The sequence below is a fragment of the Centroberyx gerrardi genome, chromosome 22 (genome assembly GCF_048128805.1).
Source record: "Centroberyx gerrardi isolate f3 chromosome 22, fCenGer3.hap1.cur.20231027, whole genome shotgun sequence".
NCBI lineage: Eukaryota > Metazoa > Chordata > Actinopteri > Beryciformes > Berycidae > Centroberyx > Centroberyx gerrardi.
In genome coordinates, this window is record NC_136018.1 from 15,635,217 (window position 1) to 15,659,923 (window position 24,707).

The 24,707-nt window shown below is 41.0% G+C and overlaps 1 protein-coding gene across 1 annotated transcript in view; it reads left to right on the top strand.

The window, feature by feature from the left end:
- Window positions 1–366: 366 nt before the first annotated feature.
- ofcc1 (orofacial cleft 1 candidate 1) overlaps window positions 367–24,707 on the top strand; it is an 88,075-nt gene continuing 63,734 nt past the window's right edge. The window contains exons 1-11 of the mRNA XM_078291543.1: window positions 367–424; window positions 2,452–2,528; window positions 7,619–7,689; window positions 8,064–8,239; window positions 11,859–11,963; window positions 12,608–12,691; window positions 15,427–15,654; window positions 16,019–16,116; window positions 17,587–17,670; window positions 18,042–18,109; window positions 19,376–19,499. Of these exons, the coding sequence (XP_078147669.1) occupies window positions 367–424; window positions 2,452–2,528; window positions 7,619–7,689; window positions 8,064–8,239; window positions 11,859–11,963; window positions 12,608–12,691; window positions 15,427–15,654; window positions 16,019–16,116; window positions 17,587–17,670; window positions 18,042–18,109; window positions 19,376–19,499 (1,173 nt within the window). The remainder of the gene's footprint in view (window positions 425–2,451; window positions 2,529–7,618; window positions 7,690–8,063; window positions 8,240–11,858; window positions 11,964–12,607; window positions 12,692–15,426; window positions 15,655–16,018; window positions 16,117–17,586; window positions 17,671–18,041; window positions 18,110–19,375; window positions 19,500–24,707) is intronic.

Sequence of the window (24,707 nt, forward strand, 5' to 3'; positions counted from 1 at the left end):
AGTACATTTAGAGAAAACATGCATGCGAAACGTATCCACTGCCCGGCGAAGAAGAAACAGTCTGCCCTCCTTCTACCCCCATTGTCAGCTGTGTGAACTCTATGTCTTGAGGGAGACTGGCTGTTGTCAAACATTAAGAAAAGGCCTCTGTCCACAAGCAGATAAAATATTCTGCGGTGCACGGTGCCCTGTCCCTCGGTGGCTATAGAGTTACATCCCTTATCCCTGTTTGTGGAAAAAAACAAAGAATGTCAAGCGAAGATTTCAGGTCGCACTATGCCATAGAAAAGGGGAAGTGCCTTGTCCAGCCCAACACAGACCCCACTGTCATCCTGGATTAGGGGCTGATTGAGCTTAGCTGACTAGATGACAGAGGGGATGGTCATTCTCAGGGCAGGGGAGAGGTACACAGAAACGGTTGCAGGTCAAAGACATTGTGGAGAGGGAGTTTGAGTATCATGTTATTGTAGCGGAGCAACATATGTACCAATTTTTCACTAATTGCTTGTTTTTGCAAATGTTATAGCCATTGTCCAATGTGAGTGGGAGGTGAGCTATTGGTACATATTTCTGCATGGATTCCCATCATTAAACATAAATTCATGGAGAATACATGTAGAAATAACAACTTACTTGTTCACTGCCCCTATTGTTTGTTTGCAAGTTACGCGCTGTATAATGCTAGAAATGCCAATGGATTTTGGGGGTTTAAGAGAAGGCCAGCAAGCTGTCAATTGAAGGGGATAAATATAGTTACAACTACTTTTTCCTTGTGTGATTTTGAAAATCTACCAACACTAGCATGTACAAAAAGTAGGTCTAGGAAAGGTCATGGAGGGACATTTTGAAATTTTATAATAATACATATAATATAATACGAATTTGAGATATTTCAGTTGTAAAATTCGACAGGCTTTCTGGAGTTGAACTCTTGACAGATCTGCTTATTCCAAGGACGTTGCTGTGATTAGTTAAAAACAATACAGTGAAGTGGCGTATGGGTCAAAAACAAATGTTTCCAAGAACATTTTATAAGTTTTGCTGCTGGCTGGTGTTGGCAGAGCATGATTGCCATGGGTGGATTGTTCAGTAAGCGCGTGAGATAATTTAACACAGCAGTGAACTCATAGACAGTTATCTCTTTGGATTGATACTGGTGCTATTAACTCAAGTCCAAAAAGTGCATTATACTCTGTAGGACTGTAGGGGGTTGTTTGCACGTACTGTAATATATTCGCATATGGCTTTTGACAGAAAGCCTGAACCTCAAGCAGAAAAGTGAGTCAGTCATTTCTGTGGTTAACAAACTGTTGGCAATCTCATTGGTTAGAGAGTCAGTATTTGGCAGTAGGCTTACAGTTTGGCTAACAGTTTTTACAACTAATGGACTTATTTTTCTCACAGCATCACAGTTTTACAACCTTTATAAAACATTCACACACACCCATCTCTATTAGTAACTGAGAAAAACAAATCAGCAAATTAAAAACAGGAATGTTAAAGAGTGTCTGTAATTCAATAAAATACACATGTAAAGGAAATGCTGCAAAGTACCTCTTTATCCAAAAGTATTATCCTGCTTTTGTGTTGCTGGTGATAAGCGCGATTGGAGACAAATAGACACAGCTGGAAATATAGCTAAAGAGTTATTATTCTCCAGAGTTGTTTACACAATCAAGTTTTTTTGTGGGCCGTGATAAGGTGCACGGATATCCCGTGGTCTTTTCCTAGTTAATGTGTACGGACCGCACACTGGCTCCGCTTTCACTGAGTTATTACGCCAAGTGTAATTTGAAACAATTACAAAAACACTGGCCCACTTGTTACAACACTCATTTTCCCTCACATATACAAAGCACAGATTCAATAGCTTTACATGTTTTTCAATCACACCCAGTGGAGCAGTGTTCAGTGTGAAAAAGTATAGCATTTCATCCTAGCTCGCATGGTATGGGATAATCTTTCACATTTTGCCTGGGGTTTGTTTTGCTATTTCAGCAGAAACTTGTGCAAGCCATGTGAATTACCATAGGAAAAGACGATAAAAATACCAAATGATATTGTATCAGATGTAAATGAATAAACTATTTGAATAATAAGGGCAAATAATTTGCTATCTATGATAATAAATAAATGGTGTTTATTATCCTTTATTCTCCAAGATGCATTGCAGAGATTACAGTTTTAAACACACAAACAGCAGAGAGATAGCATAACACTGCATGGAATGAAGGATTTTGTGCTGTACGGGAAGCTATTAAAAGAGCTCTTTTTGCAAACTCTAGGCCTAATAACATCAACAAACTCTGAATTATAAGTCTAGGTTTAAATTTTAGATTAAACCTGGTAGCAGTTTCTCCTCAGCTGCAGAAACTGAACTTTTTTGGACCCATGCAACATTAGGTTTTTCTTGCCACATGTCTTACCATTTTTTTCCCTTCTGCTTTGCAGGCCTAGGCATTGTTCAGAGATCGGGGTCAGCCAGTGATGATCTTTTGCAGTTTGTGGAGATGGACACCTTTGGCAGTGTGAGTACAGTTTCACTTCTGGCCCCCATAGCTGCATAACTGAACATAAGGAGGTCAGGCCTCGTACCTCCATCTCCCTCTGAAGGTGCTGGCGCAGTCTGACCATTGACATTTAGCATTCCTCTGCGCTGCCTCTGGGTTCTCAATGGGGGATTGAGGGGTGCAGAGGCCAGTGCCTGGTTCTCAAGGGTAGAAACAAAAAGGCTCTTGAAAATCCCAAGGAGTTCCCATGATCCTAGGGAAGACCTTGATCCGACTTGTGTTAGATTTCCATTCCATGGATTAGGGCACACAAAAAGTACATATTTGGCTGATTTATTTTGTCTCCTGCCCTGGATTTCGGACAGTGAGTTGTGATATTTTCTTTGCCTGGGTCTGAAATGTTTGGAATGGTGATCTGGTTGTTATGACCATTTGTAGGACTTTGGCAGTATAGGCATTGGCATATTTTTATTTTGTCCATAATCATTGAGTATTCATGGCCTTCACTGACATTTTAAGTCACTGCAGCAGCTTGTAGTGACATTTTCTGGTGGAAAGTTTTCAAAGTCATTTTTCAAGGTTTTTCCCAGTAACATACATAATCTGTTAGCATCAAAGGAGCACACATGCATAAATAATTGACTAATTCACTTAAAGGGGGCCAGCGTAGATTAATTAAGCTTGAATACTAATTATGTTTTCTGTCTACACCAACTGACGCGGTTGTTGTTTAATAAGAAACTGTTTGGTGGGTTACAATTACCGTGCACATATAAGGCTAGCCTATAAATGAAGATTTAAGGGCAGAATGGGCTTTGTATGCTTTTGAAGCAAAATGCTAACCTTTTCCTTTGTGATTTAAATAAAGATGCTTTGTAGGTGATTTCATTATTCTTATGACATTTTACTGATAAGGCCCTTTTTGTTATGTTCATAGATAAAAATAAAAAGAGCCTTGACAAACATGACAACAAAAGCAATTTATGCCTGCATTGATTTGGCAAAGTGTTGTATAGTCTCATCCTGAATATGCCTTTTTTATCATTTTATCCTATACAACTCTACCTGTCACACATGAATTTATATTGAGAGACGATTTAATTCACTTATCAATATTCATATGCATTCTTTCATGTGCCCTTTCACTTCCTGCTCCCTGTCTCCATAAGGGCCATATTGGCAGAATAGCCTGAGAACTAAATATAAACGTGACGTCATGATTTTTAAAATAGATGTACAGATTAGAACTCAAGGAAGAGACAGAACAACATGCCTGTTCGGTACGGGCAGGGGTCTCGAGAGTTTGTCTATTTAAAGCTGGTAAAACTCTTGTCATTCCCAGAAAGGCTCTTTTCCTTGACTCCTTTGCCCGCCTCTTGCTTGTCTGGAAATGGTAGCTTTAAGTTGCTTTGTGACGCAGACGAGGTTCTGCTGTCTGCGCTCCCCTTGCAAGCAGCAGACACAGGGACAGAGGAAGACAGCTCAGAGCCGGGGCCTTGTTTACAGCTGCGTGGGGAAGAAAACAGGCAGACGTAAATGAGGGTTGACGGTTTCATGAAGCACAATTGGTTGATGGCAGATTCAATGTGACTGGGCTGAACTGGGCGATGATCCGTACAGTATGCAAAATTCACTTTCTAGCTGGTCTGTGCCCACCAGCCCCTAGCAGCAAGCAGTCTTCCCCAAGCCCTTCTAGCTATGCCTTTGAATGCAACCAGAACTGAACAAGGCATTGTTGTGCTCAATTCCTTTTGACAACAATCACATTTAAAAAAAAAAGAAAAAAGAAAAAAAAAAAAAAACTTCATGGATTTCTCTTGTCACCAGTTATAAATGATTTTTTTCTCATGTTGACTGCAAAGTAAGCATTTTGTGTGCTGGCACAATGAAAGGGGAAAAAAGTGGCAGGGTTGAGGGGGTGAACAGAGATGTAGATGCCTTCAGATGACAAGAGAATGAACTCAGGGGCTTTCGCGTTGTGCTACATGTGTGTTGCAGCGTACCCAAATTTCTTGGCACATGACTCCGATGCGGCACCATAAATTTAATGTATTTACGCTCAATGGAAAGGCAGATCGGAAGATATTCGCCCTGTGCCTAGTTTACACTGCTCACAATATTTGTTAGTATTGGAACAGTTGCTCCCATCTCCAAAAATCCACTTTATGTCATGAACCCCTTTGAATTTTTTTTTTCCCCACAATATTGAATTGTTGTTTATCGTTTTAGAAATGCAACATCTGCATGTTCCATCCGGTTATGGCACATTAAACAACAGTCCTTGTATTACAAGGAGCATGCTGTCATTGTCAGTGGGGTCTAGGGAGAGAGATGAGAACCAGGCATTTTTCTTAGCTCTCTAGACAGAGAGGCTCACATGGCGCTGTGTGGATTAGATTTTTAGTGACAATGACCCAAAGCATTAGGCCTGGGGTGTATGTACTGTACTCCTTCTGTGTACTTTCCCTGGTGTGTTTACCAAGTTTTTTTTTTTCTTTACATAGTAACTGAACTTAAGGCAAGAATACATTCATACTAATCAGAAGACTTGTTGACATTTGCGGGACATAGAGCTAATTCACTTTGCAATGTGAGAAATATGGCCAGTGTTTAGAAATGTGACCAGCTATGAACACAGTTGTGCCCAGAGCAGAAAATTATTTTAGAAAGCAAGGAAAAAAAAACAAAAAAAAATGAAGAAAATTTGGGCTGTACAACACTTCTAAAAAAAGAAATGAAGTTATTAAGAATATATTCTATAAATGTGTATCATTGATGCTACATTGCAGTATGTGCATTATGCGTATATTAAGTGCAGCTACATTTTGAGAGGAAGATGTTATTCTGGATTATTTTGTACAGTAATTAGGGTGATCCACAGCACATTTTTGTTTGGCCTAAGATAAAACATAATGCACGGTAATTAAATGGGATTTCTCCTTTGGTTTTTGCCTCCCTCTTCAAAGTGCCTTAAGTCTCAAGGGCAAAAACAATGATTGGAGAAATAAAGGAGTGCTATCCGCCCACATTGTGCTAATTTGATGATTAATTACACTAGCAAACCAAATACCAGCCCCACCAATGTCTTTCAGTGTATCTGTTGTTAAATTACTGTACAAAAATCTTACAGTATCATGTAAAATATCCTAGTTTTACTGTAGTGGCACATTTGTGTAAATTTATTGATTAAGGGTTTTTGAAATATTTAGTTACGTTTTAATATAATGTCCAAAAATGTAATAACAATTAAAGCAAACTTATTTTCTTAATTATTGACTCGGCTACACAACATTGTTAAGCAGGCCTGGTATAACACAATGCAAATATTCATTGTGTGTAATTTTCTTATTAGTAAAGTCATTACCAGATTAATTTTCACATAATAGTTTCTGGGACCTCCTCAATTTGGATGCAAACCCAAACAACATTTGTCTTTCAAAAAGGTGTAAAAGGTGTTTGATAGGCTGAAAAAAAATTAGAAAGACAATCAGCAGTGATGATGAATTTGGCCAGTCTCTCATCTTTGCTACTCTATGTGCAACTCAGAGAAACTGATTGGTACCCAGTTGAAAAGAAAATGGTTTTTAAATAAGTTACAATTAGATAAGCATTAATCTCAGCGGTATAAATGAATGTCTTGCTGTAGGGCTTGTTGAATGTAAAAACAGATTTACAAAAACTCCTCTTACCAGATTGGTCTGGAAGTAGTCCTCCACTATTTTAATTGCTCTGTCATTTAGAGTTGAAATAAACCCCCCACCCATCCTGCCCCTTGATTTTGTCTTTGAAATTAAATATTGTATACAAATACATGCTGTTCATGGGCATGAGCACAGTTCATCATTGGAATCTGCATAAAATGATGCTTAAAAAGCTCCATACGCTTTGAGCTACAGAGCTCTTTTATATGGTGCATTCTTATATAAACATATCCATAACGAAAACAACTACTTATGCTATTTACCTCGGCGTTCTTATTGTTCTTCTTGTCCGCAGAAATGAGAGAAATGTGGGACTGCACAGTTTGTTCCACATACTCTTGATTTCAAAGGAACCCATACTTGCTTTAATACATTCCTCCTTTCCATCCCATGCCAGTCTAGACCACCTACAACACCAATTAAAATGATGTTGACTTAGCATGTATGGACATAAGGATATCATGGATTGAAATATCCACCTAAAGCATGAGCTTGTCTTTTTTTTTTTCTGTATAATGAGAACAAGTGCCACAGTTGCACTACAATAGCCCATATACTGTATATATACAATATATGTTTTATTTCACGGAAACCATCTCTTTCTCCTTATATGAGAGATAATACAAAGGCTTACAGCAGTGTGTCTATTTGGGAGAAATAAAGTCAAGCTTCATGTAACTACTTTTGACCACACAGGATCATGAGTAGGACTATTTCAGGCAAATGCTCAATACACTGTGATTAAGAGGAAGTGTTCCTTGATGCTCGGGGATGTACATCAAAGTTAACAAACTGCTATGGAGACCCATCACCAAGGGGTATTCAGGAGGGCATGGCTTATTATGAGAGGTTTGTTGGAAGTTTGGCACTATTTGGGCTTTGCGGTGCAATATGCTTTGTATCACGTTGGGGTATATCATTGCTTTACTCGTAAATCCCATATTGAATATTCTCCATGCTTATCAAAAAATACCAGGAACTCAGCACCGCGTTATTTAAAGACAATTTTTTTCTTTCTTTTAGGTTACATTCATGTGAATGGAAGTAATGAGAAATGTGCCTGGATTTCCATATCCATTTGCACACTGAGTCTGCACACTCTCATGAAGCCTGTGTAAAAATGCATAATTTTCCAGGAGAGAGTGTTGTTTCCCATTCATTTGAGAGAAAAGGAGGAAGTATTTTAATGTGACCTTCATTACGCATTCATGTCAACTTTTCTTATCTATTTATGATTAAATTCTTTTCCACTCCTGTTGTTCAATTAGTGCTTGACCCCTTTAGCGGCGATGTAAATTAAATGACATTTCAGTGTCGTCCCATATTTAAAATACTGCGTTAGTTGCGGATCATAAATGATGATCTTCATTCTGCAGCTAATTTATTCATTTAACAATTTCCCTCCAGAAGTTACAGCAGAAGGCTCTGCAGCAACCTAAGCAGAAGAAATCCAAGTCGGCTGAATTTCTGATGGGTGAGTCCTGCTTGATGAGTTATTGCTCATAATTTGTGTAAGGATTAATTAACTAATTACAGACAAATGGCTTTGGGCTAAATTTTGCTCTTGCTTGTCAGGGCGCAATTTGTAATTATTTTAATCATTTCTTCTTCTTCTCTTTTTTTCCTCCTCCTCCTGCAAGATTCTGATTTAATTTTAACCTAATTGTGTTTTAGTGACATTCGAGGAGGATGCGCTTGAGTATTTTGGGGCAGAGGACTCACTAGCAGAAATATTTCATTGCCATTAAATGTACTTTGGTTTTCAATGTGTCACTTTGACCTAGCAGTTGTATTGCCCTTTAGTATCATTTTTTTGCATTTGTATTTATGTATCTACTTATTTGGCAGGGAGAGAGGAGAGAGCTGCCGTGGTGGGCATTGAAAACCCAGCCTTCGACGGAGGAGGAAGCGCCGAGCTTTCCGTTCCTCCGGTTCGGCCGGGGAGAGAAATTCGAGGTGACAGGCCAGATAGCACCCTTGCAGCTCACCGAAAAAAAATGGAGCTGCAAGCCCCTGCCAAAGAAAGAGGTGAAGCTTCATTCTTCATTAGCCTCAAATCTGTTGACAGTAGATGTGTTCCTGATCTAACCTTTCTCTCTCTCTCTCCCTCTCCCTCTCTCTCCCTCTCTCTTTCCCTCCCTACATTCGGGGGGGCCCCTGGTCCCTGCATTCCAACGCAAGCGTGTCCTAACAAGCAACCCTCGTATAACTTCGTCCTCCACAGGAGAACGCTACGGTAGTGGGTGTTCTATCTCTATCTAGAAGTACCCTCGACACAATCAGCCTTGACTCCCACTCTCGGCTACATGCCTTGTGGTGGGCTGGAGTCATAGGAGAGAGCATTTACATACGCTACTACGCTACCAAGCCGATCCGCTGTCTGTGTGGTGTGCTCACAACGCCCCCGAAACACGGCTTAAGGCCAATCAGGCATACGAATATGCCCCCTTATAATTCAGTATGTCAGGGAGAACTCTTGAGGAATGGGATGGTAAATTAGGATGCGTTCAAGGTTGCGAGCGTGCCAGTTTTCTCAGGGATGAGTCACATGTTAGATTCTTGATTTAATGCGGTTTATTTTGCTTTTGCTGTGCATTGCTAGTGATTATTATCAATTATTGTCATGATGTTTTATACACAAGAGGTAAGCCTACACTTGATTTACCGTGGTGTGCGGAACACGCTGGAATACGAGCGACAATTATTTGAAATGTTTTCACCTTGCGTCAATAAAGTCAAACCAAGAACACCCCAAACATAGGAGGATAATATATCATCCTCAGATTTTAGGCGGTAATGCACAAGAATACTCTTTCATAAGCTGAAGATAATGTTAATTCTAAACTTACTTTAGCTACGCAATCATCCATTGCATTCGCCATAGGCTTTGTTTACACTGCCATCTTTTTTTCATCTGCATGTCACATTTCTTTTGGTGTAGAAAGCCATGAAAACATAAGGGGGGGTTCCAGAGTATCAGTAAGCTTTTATGTTTCTTAAAGGATTTTACCAACCTAATTTCTCTCCTGAATAATATTAAAACAACAACAACCCAACACTGTAGTACAAAATTCCACATATGAGTTTAGCATCTCAGATTAAATTTTTCTTTTTCTTTTGGTTATGTCAAGTCACTCAGTGAAACACTTTGTTAAAAAGGACTGGAGACAAAGAGCCAGTGGAAGTCCTCTATGTCTAGCTGTCTGTCTCTCGGTCTCTCTCATTTCTCTCTTGTTCTTATCCAAGATTAGACCGATAGCATGTGGCCCCCACGGTTTGGGGAGACGTGTTATGACTCGCTATTATTAAATAGCAGAGGACCAAGAGTAATACTGGAGAGAGAGTTGGGCAGGGGGGTCCTGTGTCAAATCAATCATTCATGGGAAACTTTCTTATTAGTCTGTGTCGCTCACATGGACGGAACGGGCAGGAATTGAAGTATTGTTGGAGTATTATGTTCTCACTGTAATTGGTTCTAAGGCTTATTTTTTATTACTTTTGGATGCATGGTATTGTTTTATTGTGTGTGGCTTAATATGTAGTAGGTTTAAAGCTTCATTGTTGACCCCTTTACATTGACCTTTGACATGTGACCTGTTTTCTGATTGGTCTAAGTCCACTAAGGTGGCCATTTTGGAAAGGTATATAAGATACATTGTCTATTTGTCATGTAATCCTGATGAAGGCTTTCTCTCAGAACGCATTGGTTTTTATGTTTTTTTTTTTTTTTTAGAACATTAGGCTTCCAAGAGTCGCTGAATTTTGTTTTTTCTTGTCTTTCTTGCCACATACCATACCTTTAAACCATACAAAATGATGCAAGTATACCATATGGCACTTTATTAATACGACAAAAAGACAAAAGATTCTCAAGACAAGACCAAACAAAATATCAAGACAAATCTATAGTCTATAGTCACTAAGACACAAAAATGAGAATTATAAGACATACATTTTGCCATGAACATGGCTGTGTTTATAGGTTTATGGTTTTTAAGTTAATGTTTGTTGTAGTTTTATTTTGAATATAGGATTTACATAATACACTATAAATCAGCCATGAAAAAATTGGCAATACAAAATAAGCAAAATCTTTTTTATATATTTTTCTTTTGCTCATGTGCACTAGTAAATTTCATTAACAGTTCACTGACACACACATGATGTGCAGAGTGGAACAGTTGTGTCTTCCTGTCTTCCTAATATAGGCAGGCGGCAGGCCCTTTCATGTTTGTGTCACTTCTATTTGCTTTATCCCAAAGTCTTTCATAACGTTTCTCTGCTAACAGTAACTCCGGCTGGCGAGAAGTGGGAGTTATTGATAGTGTGCATGTAAGAACAGGGGATTGAAATTTTCATTAGAGAGACGAAAAGGAGGACAGCCAGACTATTTAGGTAAATCAAAGATATGATTCAAAAGGCAATCCACGAAGCTACTACCATTATGCAAATTCGCGTTTGAAAAAAGGGTTTCATAACCTCAGAGCTATTTGCGGAGAAATTGTTCAAACTCTCTGTTAACGATGTAAAAGGACTTAACATGTGAATTTCACAGTCAATTTATGGCACTGCTGAAAAGTCATATGGCTGCTCCTTGTTTAATAAGTATTTCAGTCTGACTGTTTAACTTGCGCTCGAGAGTGAGGAGAGAGTGTGAAACCCTCATGCAGTCGTTTCATACGAGCACGAAAGAATCCCAGTGAGCTTTTTTGGGTAGTGGCCTGGTGGGCTAGTGGCGCTCCTATGCAAACACACTTACTCACATTTTTATGCATCCAAGCGCCAATACCCTCAGACTCCTATAAAGACGATCCTTGTGTGGAATATATAACATGATTTAATGCACCGCGCTTTTTTTTTGCCCCACAACCAAAGTAATACAAGTAAAGCAATTTAGATTTGAGAGAAATATTCAAGGCCTGTAATGAGAATGATTTGGGGTTAAGAAAGCAGCTTGGTGGGGTGTACCCTTAATAGAAAGAGCCCCGGAGCCATTGGATTCCCATAAACTCTGTGGAGCAGACTTGATACCCATAGGTCATTGATTGCTAATAAGAAGTCAATGGGACATGGGCTCAGGTTATTTTCCTTTGGATCTGCTCCTCCAAACTTGCCTGGTCCTCTAGGCCGCTGACCTCGGAGTATTTAGAAGGTATTGTCTTTGAAATTCCAGGTACTTTTGGGCTTGTAGACTTTCTCATTAGTTCCTTTTGAACACGGCAAACATATGGCAGTCGTATTTAAGAGATTGCCTGCCGTGACCTTTCGCGGCATGCTAATTAGGCCCCAGAGCACCGCAGGCCGTGGAGAGGTGCACTGAGAGAAACCCAGCACTCTCTTTCCCGGTCCTCTCTCTCTTTCCCTCCCTCTCTCTCTCCTCTCTCTCTCTCTCTCTCTCTCTCTCTCTCTCTCTCTCTCTCTGTCTCTGTACCCCTGTCTCATCTCGGCTCTGCCTTATCAGGTAGCAGCCACTGCCCCGGCCCTTTCGACAGTGTGGGTTTCAAAATTAACATTTCGCTTCATGTGCTTCTAATAACCACTAACCTGAACCTGTACAACTCCCCCCTCCCCTTCCCCTTCACCCCCCACTCCCAACCCTTCTCCCTCGCTCTTTCTCTCATTCTCTCGCCTCTCGCACTTTCCACAGGAAATGAATGTGCCCAAAATTACTTTGACCCATCGTCGGCGGAGCAGACGGACCCAAGGCATTGCGGGATGGCTGGGGTCAATGCTGAAGATGAGCTGGAATTAAGTATGCCATTCACTGTCATAATAGTTCTCCTCGGTTCATTAAAGTGAGGTGAGAGAGATCACTAGCGGCGGCCCGCCATTTCTGACGGCAGGACAGTCTATGTAAATACACCAACCGATGGCATCACTAGATTGGCTACCCAACTCGCTGTCATTGACGAAGGTCACAAATCATTGGTCAGTTTTCATTTCTCCGTGGCTTTTTCTTTCCCCTGTCAAATGACACACTCAGAGCCATATCAATAGTTTGCAGCCCCCTCCTAAAGTAGGCCTATTAAAAGCGAGCTCCTGGGAGCCAAGTAATATGCATGTTATAATGAAACATGGCTATTAACGGAGAAGCCATTTCACCTGTATCTTTTGGATATCACTGCCGTGTAATATCAAAGGATTCGCCAAACCAAATCTCATCATATGATGACAGGCCGGCTAACAGGCATGTTAATGCTCCTATTTCATTACCCCTCTGCATACACTTGATTTTCACCCTTCTCCAGCCACAGCTAATATGTAAGGTTTGCGTGTTACGATGTGGTTTAGATTGGCTTTTCTGATAACTAGAAAGTAATTTTGAAGCATACAAAGTGTGTAATTTTCCAACACCTTTGAAGTTGTATTCATTTTATATTTGTTTTCGACCTGTAGCAATATTGAATGCAGATGAAAATGGGCTGTATCAGAGAATGGCTAAGTTGCTGGATGAGGATGATACCTTCATAGACTTGCCAGGTATGTATCCCCAATATTACTGCCCTTCTCTATCTTTCCAATTTTAATTGTTTGTCCCTTATCAAAATGACAAATTTACAAATTTTACAAATTTCATTTAGACCTGTCATTAAAATCCCAGTGAAGATGAAGGGTGGATGAGGATTTTGTAAAGAGGTTTCCAATGACAGCATTTTTGGACCAACAATGCTCATTCATGATAGCAATCACTATTTTCCAGACTTTTTCCTGCGTTTGTGTTCCTGACCACATCCATGAATATATCACATTATTCCAGATCAGTTCACAGGTGCTTAACTGCAGATTAATGCTCTAAACACAGTCTAGCATTGTTTATCTGCTTTGAGACCTCATTTTAATTAGCATGATCATTTATTGATAACAGCTTAATGTTTTAACAGTATGTGAGATTAGGTGTTACCAAATTACATTAGAATATTATTTCACACAAGCATTGCAACAATGACAGCATTAATAACTATGGTGTCACTCAAGCCATAATATTACTGTACTTTCACAGACATGTATAAGAAAAAAGTCAACAGTGCAATCGCAAACAACTCAGAAAAAAACAAGGAGCTACATTCCCCACTAAATAACATTGAAGGCAGCACTAGCATCGAACAAAGAGTCCCACTAGCAATGGTCCCTCACTAGCAGTCCTTGCTTTCCAAGCACAGGCCATTGTCTGGCAGTAGGCGTGCCTTTTCTCATTAGCTCAGTCTCATTTAAATATGTAGCCAAACAGGCAACATTGAGGTGGTTTAAGCTTAGCATTGTTCTCGGTGAAGACAGTCGCACCAGATCCTGTTGACATGACGCACATCTCCCTTGTAATTCCAGCGCACAAGTGATGGGTTTAGGCCCGCTTGAACACGGTAGAATTTAGCCCGCTCGTATTATTTGCCATTGTCTTGGATTTAGCTGTACCACCGAGATTAGCAGCCCCGTCCATTGTCTTGGAATGTTCATGAAATCCCGCAGAAAAAGTAAAGAGGATCTCGGATTAACAGTTCCTCCATGCACTAGGCAGAGAGTCAGGGAAGGAAAGAGAGAGAGGGAGAGAGAGAGAGAGAGCTCGTACCGTTGTAGTGTTAGCGTCCAACTGCAGCGACTGCCAGTTAGCACTCTGCCGAGCTACAATAGACTTCAAGACAATCACCTTATGCTGTTGTATGGATGCCTCCCACCGGTGTAGGCTGCAAGTCGTCTTTGCAGCTGCAAGACTGGCTCAGTGTATGTCAGAACTGATCCTGACACTTTGTGACTGCTTCTCAGGTTTTTCTCTTCGCTTTTACAGCCCGCCACAAAGCACTGTACACATTTCACAAGAAAAGAGCATGAATAAGACAATGTATTAATGAAATGGACAGTGGCCAGTGCTGTAGACATTTTCCAGGCAGATTCCTGGAGAAATCCCTTCTGTCTCTCTAAGATCTTCAGTTCCTCTTTTTATCTCGATAAATTCCATTGCTTTGGCTGGGAGATGAAAGACCACAGAACTGGCATTCTATTCATTCTAGTTCTGTGTAAGGCGTCAGGCATTGATATGCGCTTCTATGTGAAAAGCATTAGGCAGCGATATCAGCTTTGGCTGTTATACGTATTGGACTGCACACGTCGAATACACAGACGCTCAAAGAATACCTTGTGCTTTCTACCAACGAGGCGGTACAGCAAGACTGAAAAGACACACAGGCAGCGAGTTAGCTACTGGAGATGATGCCTCTCTGCTTTCAATAATGAATCCTAGGTTGCCAACTGGAAACTAGTCCACACATCATTCAGAAGAGAACTGCTTTCATCCTGTGAGCCCGTCCCACAAATTTAAGACCCAACATATTGTAAGAAAAGACAGAATCTGTTGTGGAGCTGTCATGTTGATTAATGAGTGAAAACTTTAGAACTTTCATGTAAAAAAAATAGCAGTATGAAGAAAAAAAAATACATTTTAGCAAAACAAACCCAAAAATGGCTTATAGCTACAGCCATTTAAAAAGCTCAGGGTGGGTTGGGTTTTTATTTGTCTGAGACAGCGGTATGCAAAATGAAACTACATGTATGTCTCTCATAGAAACAGCTTACAGATCTGTATAATTAGTTCTGCAGCATGATAAACTGTGCCACCTTATGCCCCCCCCCCCCCCCCATGTTTTCCACTTTGCTGTGCAGTTTAATTTACTGTAAATGCAGATGTTATATTTTAGACATATGAGTCTCTCAGATGAAGTACCATACATTAGTACCATACTAAGTTTCCAGATGAGTAATGTTGTCAGATATTGCTTGTTAAAGATCGAATTGAATTTTTGATTGAATATACAATTGCAAGCATATTGGCTGTAAAAAAAAAAAAAAAAAAGAAAATCAAAGCAGACTAATGTAGTTCGCTGTTCATATTGTTTTGTTCTTTCATGTCCGAGCAGAGCTGCAGTGCTGTCTCAGTGTGAATGTTTTAAGGTCAGGATGTGAGACATAAAAGCAAGTGCTTTTCAGGAAGGCTGCCTGGCTCCCTCAACATGTGTGAATAGGACTCCATGGTGTTGCGAGCGCTCACATTAGTGTACGTTTGTGTGAGTTATTATTTCAGTGTGCATTCTTGTCCACCTTGTCTCTGTGTGTACATACGCATCTCTGCGAGTAGTGTGCGTTTGTGTCTGTGCCTATGTTTATGTGTGCCGATCCATCTGTGTGTGTGTGTGTCTGTGCATGCCCACTGATGCATGTCTCTCCAGGTACGCTGCTAGCCTCCAGGGATGAGGAGGTGTTGGAGGTGAAGGCGGGTGATCCGGTGCTTCAGCGGCGACTGCTGCTCCACGGCGGCGGCGCTGCCTCGGGCCCCGGGCCCTCCCAGGCCCACACCGCTGCCAAAACCCAGGCTGGGGCTAGCAGCGCTGGGTTCGGAGCTGAGGCTGGACTGGAAGCGGGGAGGATGGTGATGGGCAGGGAGAGCACTGTAAAAAGTAATGCTGTCGACTTGTTTGTCTGTTTTGGATTTTTTTTTTGTGTGTATAGGAATGGTGTCTTAAAAATGTATAAAGTATTTCACGATACAAGATAGAATCAATCAATAAAGCAAGCAAGCAAATAAGGCATGAAGAGAGGTTCCATACAATTTTCATGTGTGCAAGATTTTGTGTTAAATTCTTTGTCTTTCTGCAGTACATTTTGCTTCGAGATTTTTTTGGTTAAGTGACAAGACAGATCTCGTGTTTCATATATTAAAAGAACTTGATGCTCCCGTAATATATATATTTTTGAAGAATATTAGAAGCTTTGCGACGCTGCTGTTAGGTTTTGTTTCCAAGCTAGCGTCATTTCTTCCAGTGCGGACGGCTGAGGAGGTGATCCCCCACTACGCCCAGCAGCTGAGGGAGCGTGTGCGGCCTGACATGATCACGCTTGGCAGCCTTTCACTGCAGCAGGTCAGAGCTACAAAGAGGAATATCTGTGTCATCATCCCATATTCACCAGCACATCAGCCATGTCCATTATGCTGTGTATCAGTGGCCATGGCTAATGGACATACAGTGTGTGTATGTGTGTCTGTGTGTGTGTACGTGTCACATACTCATAATCCCTCCTATTCTGGTTGCTTGCTTGCTAATTTTATTTTTTTAAAATCTTTGCTTCTTTGCTCCACTTTTTTTTGTCCCCAACCTTTTTCTCCCCAGCAAGCCTTTTCAAAAGTTCCGCGATTCATTCTCAATGTAGACGGGCTAAATCTCAGCTGAATGCACTGAAGTGAAATTGTTTTTTTTTTTTTGTAGAACATGAATTCAAAGTACTTCAATGCTTAGATAATTCATTCATCCCCAGCTCAGAATGCGCGCATTGATTTGAACTCCGCATCCTATGGTGCATATGATATCCTCGCACAATTCGTTTATTTGTGGAGATAGTTTTGTTCTGTCTTTGAACTTTGTTGTACATTATTATGCATATTTGTTTCTGACAGAAGCTGAATTTCCTTGGTTCTATACGCGTCTTACGGTCTTTTCAGGAAAAATAGAGCGTGACTACTCTTTTTCTCAACTGCTTTTTTGGGGGGGAGAGAAGGGATTTTGTGAACTAGCGTTAAGATCTGAAGCCGCTTACAAAACAAGTGTTCGTATTCCATCAGTCAGAAAAGAAATGGGAGTGAAAACACGAACACAGGGTTTCCATTGTGTTGCCCAATCTAGATCGCAAAGAAACCCAGACATTAACACATATGTAAACAGAAAGCAGAACTTCTATCCAATGTATTTTTAGTCATAATCTCACTTGAAAAGGAAGTAGGAGTCGCAAATTATGTGAATAGGCAGTAAAACGTGATTGGGAAAAAAACAAACAGTTCCACAATGTATCACAGTCACTTGGAAGCCACAGCAACAGTTGACTCATCCTCCCTTACTGGATAATCAGTGGCATCTACTGTGTACTGTATCAGTATTGGGATCGGTGTTTTCTTATTCTGCCATAATATGTATGCGCTCTCCTACTGTTTCCACACCCACCTCCCATTGAAAGCACATTATCCACCAGAGATTTCACATCTATTTTGAAAATAATGGCGTTTTTCTTCTTTCTCTATTCTGGCGTACAAAGCCTCTACAGGGCGAGACGCTGTCACTTAGCAGTGTCAATGTGTCTGAATGGGGAGTGTGAATGTGCTGACTGAATGTAAAACCGGCAGAAATACTCATCAAACGCTACATGTCTTTAGGGTCTGGCTCGGTATCGATTGCCTGCAGATTGCATTACAGTTGCTCCTTGTTTTAGGCATTGTGCTTAATTCTGCCATTATAGTGAACTGCACTGTTTCATAACGCTGCATCCAAACAACCTGCGTGTGCGTGCGTGTGCGTGCGTGTGCTGGTGCGCGTGTGCATTATTGCATGCATTTTTAGCAGGCTGCTCAGAAAGATCTGTTGAAGAAGAGTGAGAGGGCAAGCAGAAAGAAGAGACTAATGGCCTTCTTCAGTGGGAACGCAAAGGTATGGGTGCATATGAATATGAAGAATCGGTTGCCTTTCTGGTTATTATATAGGTATGACTGCCCTTAAGACATCATATCAATTTGTCATTTCAGAGGCGGAACACACATTATTCCATCCAATAGCATTTTTCCTCATTCCATTTGTACATAACAAAACCCTACAGAACCCTTAATGTTGAAGTGCTTGATGTTGAAACGTGTCAGCATTATTTTCTTACCGAAATGAATGCTCCATTACATTACAATGTAGAAAGATGTAATTTAAATTAACTGAACTGTCGCATAACCGTTAATGTCAATGCTGGTTAACATCTTAGCCATGTTGGTTAACATATCCACTTTAATATTCCAAAGAAGCCCCATTCACAGAGAGACTGTGACGAGCCAGTGAGAGAGGCAGAAGCACCACAGCACGGACTAAATGAAATGCTTCAGTGGTAAGTCCAGCCCATTTCATATTTCTCTCCATATGTACAATTGATGTCACATGACTGTAATCATTAATTGTGTGTAAAGCATTTGTATTCCCGCTGACATTTGAGAAGGCATGTAATTCATATGTCCTCTGCATGGCTTCGCGCTGTCGGCCGGCATTGCATTGTGGGTAATATGGCTGCAGGGCACAGAAATCTGTCCATGTCACTGGGCTTGGAAGAGCATCAATTCTTGCTCCATCCACTTCAGTCAGAGATCACACATCACATCTCGTACGGAGAGCCCCACGGGCAATCAGCTTAGCATGTTTAAATTTTTAGTAATTATGGACTACCATGCTGGCTGACATGATAACATCAAGAAACTATACATCAGTATCTTCTCTTGTGTTTGGTTGTTTTATGGGTGGGTGGTAGTTGGACACCAGCGCTTGTCAGATGAATGCGGTTTGGAGTTTAGCGAGATGACCTCCTCTCGGCAGCCTTGAACCCTGTAAATTCCTTCTGATATCAATGGTGGGTGGCTATTAGACATGGGAGACTTTCTATGCATCACCTAGGGCTACATCTGCCTGAGATTGAATGAGAAATGATTTCACTTTTTCTCTTTCGCTCCCTACGCCTATGAAAGGAAAAAAAAAAAAAACGAGAGGATAGACGCAGAGCTGACTTGTGGTTTTTGTAACAAATGTGTAATTCATTCGTTTCCACTGTTTCTGATTTAATGGAGGTCGAGTAATTGCATTATGAAGCACATTGTGCCTTGTTGTGAACTGATGAAAGCACATGTAATACTTTTGATAGGCGAACAGAGAGGAGGGAGAGAGAGAGAGAAAGGAAAGAAAGACCCAGTGCCTGCCTTTGATGCTGAGCATTTATTTGCTGAATTATCCTTCCTTTTACAAGCATCTTATCCCCAGTCGCAGGCGGGCCGGGGCCCCTGTGATATTGCTTTATTTTGAGGAATTAAGAGAGGTGGCGAGGAGACAGAGCAAAGCAACCGCTTATTACATTACCACTGATAAGATTGAAAGGCCGAGAGAGGGAGAGAGAGAGAGAGAGGGAGAGGGAGAGAGAGAGAGAGAGAGAGAGAGAGACCCAGTGGAAAGTGTTTTGTTGTGGTGTTATTAGATTGAGCTGCTGTTGGCTACAGAGTGGAACAACAGAGAGTCCAATATGCAGGTGGCTGTTAACAGGGTTAGCCTCTTGTGTGTGTGTGCGTGTGTGTGTGTGTGTGTGTGTGTGTGTGTGTGCGTGCGCACGTAGCAGCACAACCATTGAGAGCCCGTCACTCAGAGCGCTTGGGGAAGGCCAAGAGGAAGTGATGGCCAAATACGGCCAGATGACAGAGCTCCCAGAATCCTCCTCTTCGGCATCACGGCCGCTGTGGCAGGTAAGATCTGTTAACCGCCATTAATGTGAGACACACTCACACACACACACACACACACACACAGGAAGCAGAACGCACATAAACAGGAAGTGAGATACCCCCTTAATCTCCAAGCGGGCCGTGTGTCACAGGAGATGATATCGATCCTGAAGTGTTTACGAATCCTCAGAAACAGACAGAAGGATTGTTTGAAAACAGTCAAATGATGTAATTACGTGAAATCCTGCAATGAATGGGATCTGTCAGCGAATGACAACACGATGTCCCTCATTTTCTAGCTTTCCAATTTCCCTTGCTCCCCTCACTCTCTTTCAACACACCAGTGGGTATCTAAGCATGTGTGCAAGTACACAAGGGCACACACACACTCACTGTGCTGCGCTACACAAAGCAAAAGGCTTACAGTATGCTAACTCTATTCAGCACATTGCTAAGAAAAGGCCAAATTTTTTTTCTGCTCTACAGTATATTAAGAATTTTCTCCTGCTGTGTGTGGATGGTGTCTGCGGTTTTAGGAATCTAAGCAAGAGGGGGGAAAAGGAGTCTAAGGAGATGAAAAAGGAGAACAGAGGGAGAGGAGAGAAAAGGGAACCGAGAGAGAGAGAGAGAGAGAGAGATAGAGAGAGAGAGGAGGAAGCTGCAGCTTTAGCAGTAGCATCACTAGCTGTGGGAGGAGTGTGCTGTTGTGTTGCATCTGGGGATGAGGCTGCCATGCCACCATGCTGGCTTAAAGATGTAATGAATCTTCAGTCGGGGGCTTTCCTTCCAGGGTGACAACTGGCTTTGAGGAAGGTTGTAAATGCAGGGGAGATTGTGGTATAATTCCTCAGACTGGCGTTTGTGCCCCCCAGTCACCATTCGATTATCTCCCAAATTGCTGTGTTTCACTGAGATAAAGATTTTTTATGGCTTGCTGACTTGAAACAACCGGCACAGGCAGAATAGGGGGCAAAAGAGGGAGAGGGAAAGAGAGAAAGAGAGAGAGAGAGAGAAAGCAATGGCCAAACCTGCCATGCATAGTAATTTCCATTGGTAAATGACAAAATCTTTGTTTATATGACATTTCCCTAAAATTACTGCAGCGAGATGAATCTGAAATATAAAATGTCACATTTGGCATGCAAAACTATGAAAATATATTTCTGTGCAAAATTCATGGAGGCATTTAATTTAGAACGTGTTTAATAACTAAGGCAGCCTGCATCAGTAATCCTGCCCGGAGGTCCCGAAAAGATTGTCATATTTATTCTCTCCTTTCTTCACCCCCCTCCTTCATTCCGAAGCCAAAAAATTTTAAGGGTAAATGTTCATTGTTAATTAAGATTTACTAATTAAAATGAAAATAATTAACGAGAAAGCTTAATCTCTGAATATTAGCCCATACTTAGAAAGAAAGGAAGTTTTTGTATGTGGCATTTCCTGTCTCTATTAAGAGTGCATTTTGTGTGATCAGTCAATGTGTGGAAAGCCCTGAAAAGATATTTCAGCGAAAGGACGGCCGCTTGCCAGCAAAACCACTGAGGATCCCTCGCTCGAGCCTTTGATCTCATCTGTAGGAGTGCTGTAATGTTATGGCACTTTAGGCACAACTCAGGCTCGGGGCAAACAAACCACCTCTGATATGGAAAATTGGCTCACTTCACCTTTTACCTTCGCCTTGCTGTCTTGACTCTCTCTTACGGTGCCGGTGCACGCGTGTGAGCCAGATAATAACAATACCTTTTAAAGACATACATAGTAAAAATTGGACACCGGTGTGTGTGTGTTATTATTTTGTATTCCTTTGCTTCTCTCTCTCCTCCTCCTTCTCCTCTTCCTCCTCCTCCCTTCCTGTCAGCGTGCCTATATCTCCCTCCAGTGTGGGGGTTTGGAGGCCTCCGTCACCTCCTCCCGAATGTGAGATGTGTGGGCTAAACCGCTTTGCCACCAATTATACTAATTTCACTTCTGCCTAAATTGTTTTTGTTGTTTTGGTATGCAAAGATGCTCACAGTGAGGAGATTGAGGGGCATTACTGCGGGGCTCAGCACGCACCTTCCCCCCTCAGAGGCTGGCAGAGCAATGGGCACCGCCAGCCACTGCTAGGTGAATCTGTGTGTGTGTGTGTGTGTGTGTGAGAGCCCAATGAGCCCCTATGGCCCCTCAGTGCTACTAAGTCATCAGTTGGAATTTAGGGTCTCAATAACCAGACACTAGGAATTTGCCTTGCGGAGTTGGTGGACACAACATAAATACAGCAGATTAAATGGACATTAAGAGTCACAATATGCATACTAAGAGAAAAAAAAATCATAATCGGTAACACTTTCGATGAAATACATTTTAATAGTATATTATAAGTATAGTAATGATGAACTATAATCATGTTTATAATGTCTCATGACACTATCTACAGGCACCTACAGCATAGTGATTTACAAGTAGATTATATTATATATTACTATTATTATATATTATATTTATAATGTTTTATAAATATTTGCTTGTAATGGCTTATAGAATATGTCCATATGTATTGCAATACCCACCATCTAGGCTGGGAAATGCTTTGAGTGGATCATTATACTTAAAGCAGACAAAAAGTGGTTTATCAAGATTTATAATATAATGAGAACAAGCCTCTCACTTTACTTAAACAAAAACACATGATTAGTTGGTCATGCAGCTCTATAATACACGACAAACATGGAGTCATAATGCACTACAAATCCTAGGTGTGTTATAAGACAAATTTCTAACAGGAGGTGTTGTGAAACATTATAAAAACGTACTTTAAGCTATTATAAACAAATATTTCACATTATAAAGGAGCTGTATAACCACTTAGAAATAACTACAGGTTCTTATAGTGTCATAAGTCAGTATAGACATATTTATTGCTTGTTATAGCTACACTCATAATATAATTTAATTCAAACACGCATGTTACTAAAAAACATCCAAAACGTAATTGCAATCTGCAGTCAGTCAGTCCATCACTATCATGTGGCTAATTGTAGTGGTTTTCTGCTGTAGAATATAATGTAAAGTCTACTACAGTATGTTGACTAGCACATATAGTTATTAAGTACATTTCTTATTAGTATGCAGTCAAGTGTACAATATATTAGGAATCCTAATATTGAGTCCCCCACAACCCCCCACCCCCTCCCCTCCCACACTTTTGCACAAACCAGTTTTCAATTATTTTTCTCAATTTCCTCAAGACCACTCCTTGTTAAACTTTGCCTCTCCATTTTCATCTCCCCCTCATAAAAATAAGAGATCAGGGTTCATTTGGTCAGTCTACTTCAGGAAGAGAACAGATGTTTCTAATATTTTGTACACACAGTGCATATTGCATAATGTTCTAAATAACAATAGTTAATCAGCTGGTCTTAAAGTGAGGTATAATGGTGCCAAGTAAAGATAATACATATAAAAATATATAACAGTGACAAAGACCAAGTGGCTCTGTTTGCATCTGATTGACTTTTCATTCATGTCTGTTCAAGAGATGCCACAGGGGACAAAAGACTGAATAAGTATTTATATTGTTCTCTGATTATGTTGCATGAAAAACTAAACTGTCTTCCCAGCTTACCCTATTACTCATCCCCAGCCCTACAAAAAGAGGAACGTATAACCAAAACAAACAAGCAAACAAACAACAAATGGGGGCGGAGGTAGCCTGAAGGTTAGCGGGATGAGCCTGCGACCAGAAGGTTGCCGTTTTGAAGCCCTCATCTGGATGGGCGATCGGGACCGGGGGGAAATAAATGAATATCACTCTCTGTTGATGTGCCCTTGAGCAAGGCACTTAACCCCTGAATGCTTGAGTGGAGATGCTCAGTTGCCAACAGTAGATGGAAGACTAGATGACTCCTAGATATGTAACTGCTTGACTGTGTAGTTGGGCGTGGGTGGAAAGGACCTGCCTTGTTCGGCAAATATACCGAAAGTAAATAAAGTTCAAATAAGACCCCAAATCAGTGGAGCATTTGCTTAGTCATAGCATCATCAGATACAACATTTCTTGGGTAGAAACCCAGCCTTCAGAGGTTGTCTGTCAATGTGTCTTCTTCGCTGTGACAATAGCTGGATGTCATGTCCGCTGTAGGCTGTGTGCCATGAAGAAACTGTCCTCCCACACTTTGGCCACGCCGGCTTATGACTTTCCAGAGGCGCTCCCCAATTTTATATATTCAACTTTCTGCCTCCCTCCGCTAATCCCCAGCATTTACCGCTGTCTTGTTCTCACCAGATTCATCTTACCCCCAAAATGCTTCCAAGGGAGACGCTCCGTTACTTGATTTGCAGGCCCAATGTGCTTCCTGCCTTACAGCCAATGACGGTGAACTGTGCAAACATTTTTGTTTGTTTTTGTTGCTGTTGATGTAGATGTTTATGGTTGACTGAATGATTTGCAACCATGTACATCTCTGAGAAGTACAGTTCGGGTGCAGTTGCACTGAAAAGCTGAGAACATGGAAATACTGACATCAATTTGTTTCACTTGTAAATGAGTTAAATTATTTCACTCTTCTATAGCTGAGTTTTTTTTCTCTGAAGCCCAGTGTGTATCATCAGATCATGTGAATTTAGGATAAATAAAGGCTAAATTGAAGATACATGGTTACTCCAGCACATCAACAGTATTTTACACAAGGTTAAGGATGGGTTTAAAGAGGTTTTGGGAAAATGTGACATGTACAGTATGTTCACAATTGTAAAGTGAAGCCACTGCCACACTGCGGAAAGACCAAATGCATTACAGCTTCTCAGGGAACAAACAGAGTCCTCTTTGTAATTGTAAACATGTAGACAAAGAATGCATCAAGGGGTACAGGATGCACACATGCACACACACACACACACACACACACACACACACACACAGGCAAACACAGACACATGAGCACACACACAAAGAGGAGATGTTTAAGATAATGGCTGTTGCGTGAGTGAGAAGGAAGCCTTGCTGTCTGGTCTGAAGGTATGTGCCCCGTCTGAACTCAGGAAAGGAGGATGGGAACTTCAGCGCTGTCTCATCCAGCTGTGTTCTCTTATCCAAATTTCAATACTAAATGTCAATTTTTATGTTATCATTTAGGCTAATTACCTGCAAATATGTACCAATGTTCTTCATAAGTTCACTATAGTAAGATGGCAAGTCAGGCACCCCAGCAGTCTAAATCCCCACAGGCAGAAATTCGCAGTTACTTAGTG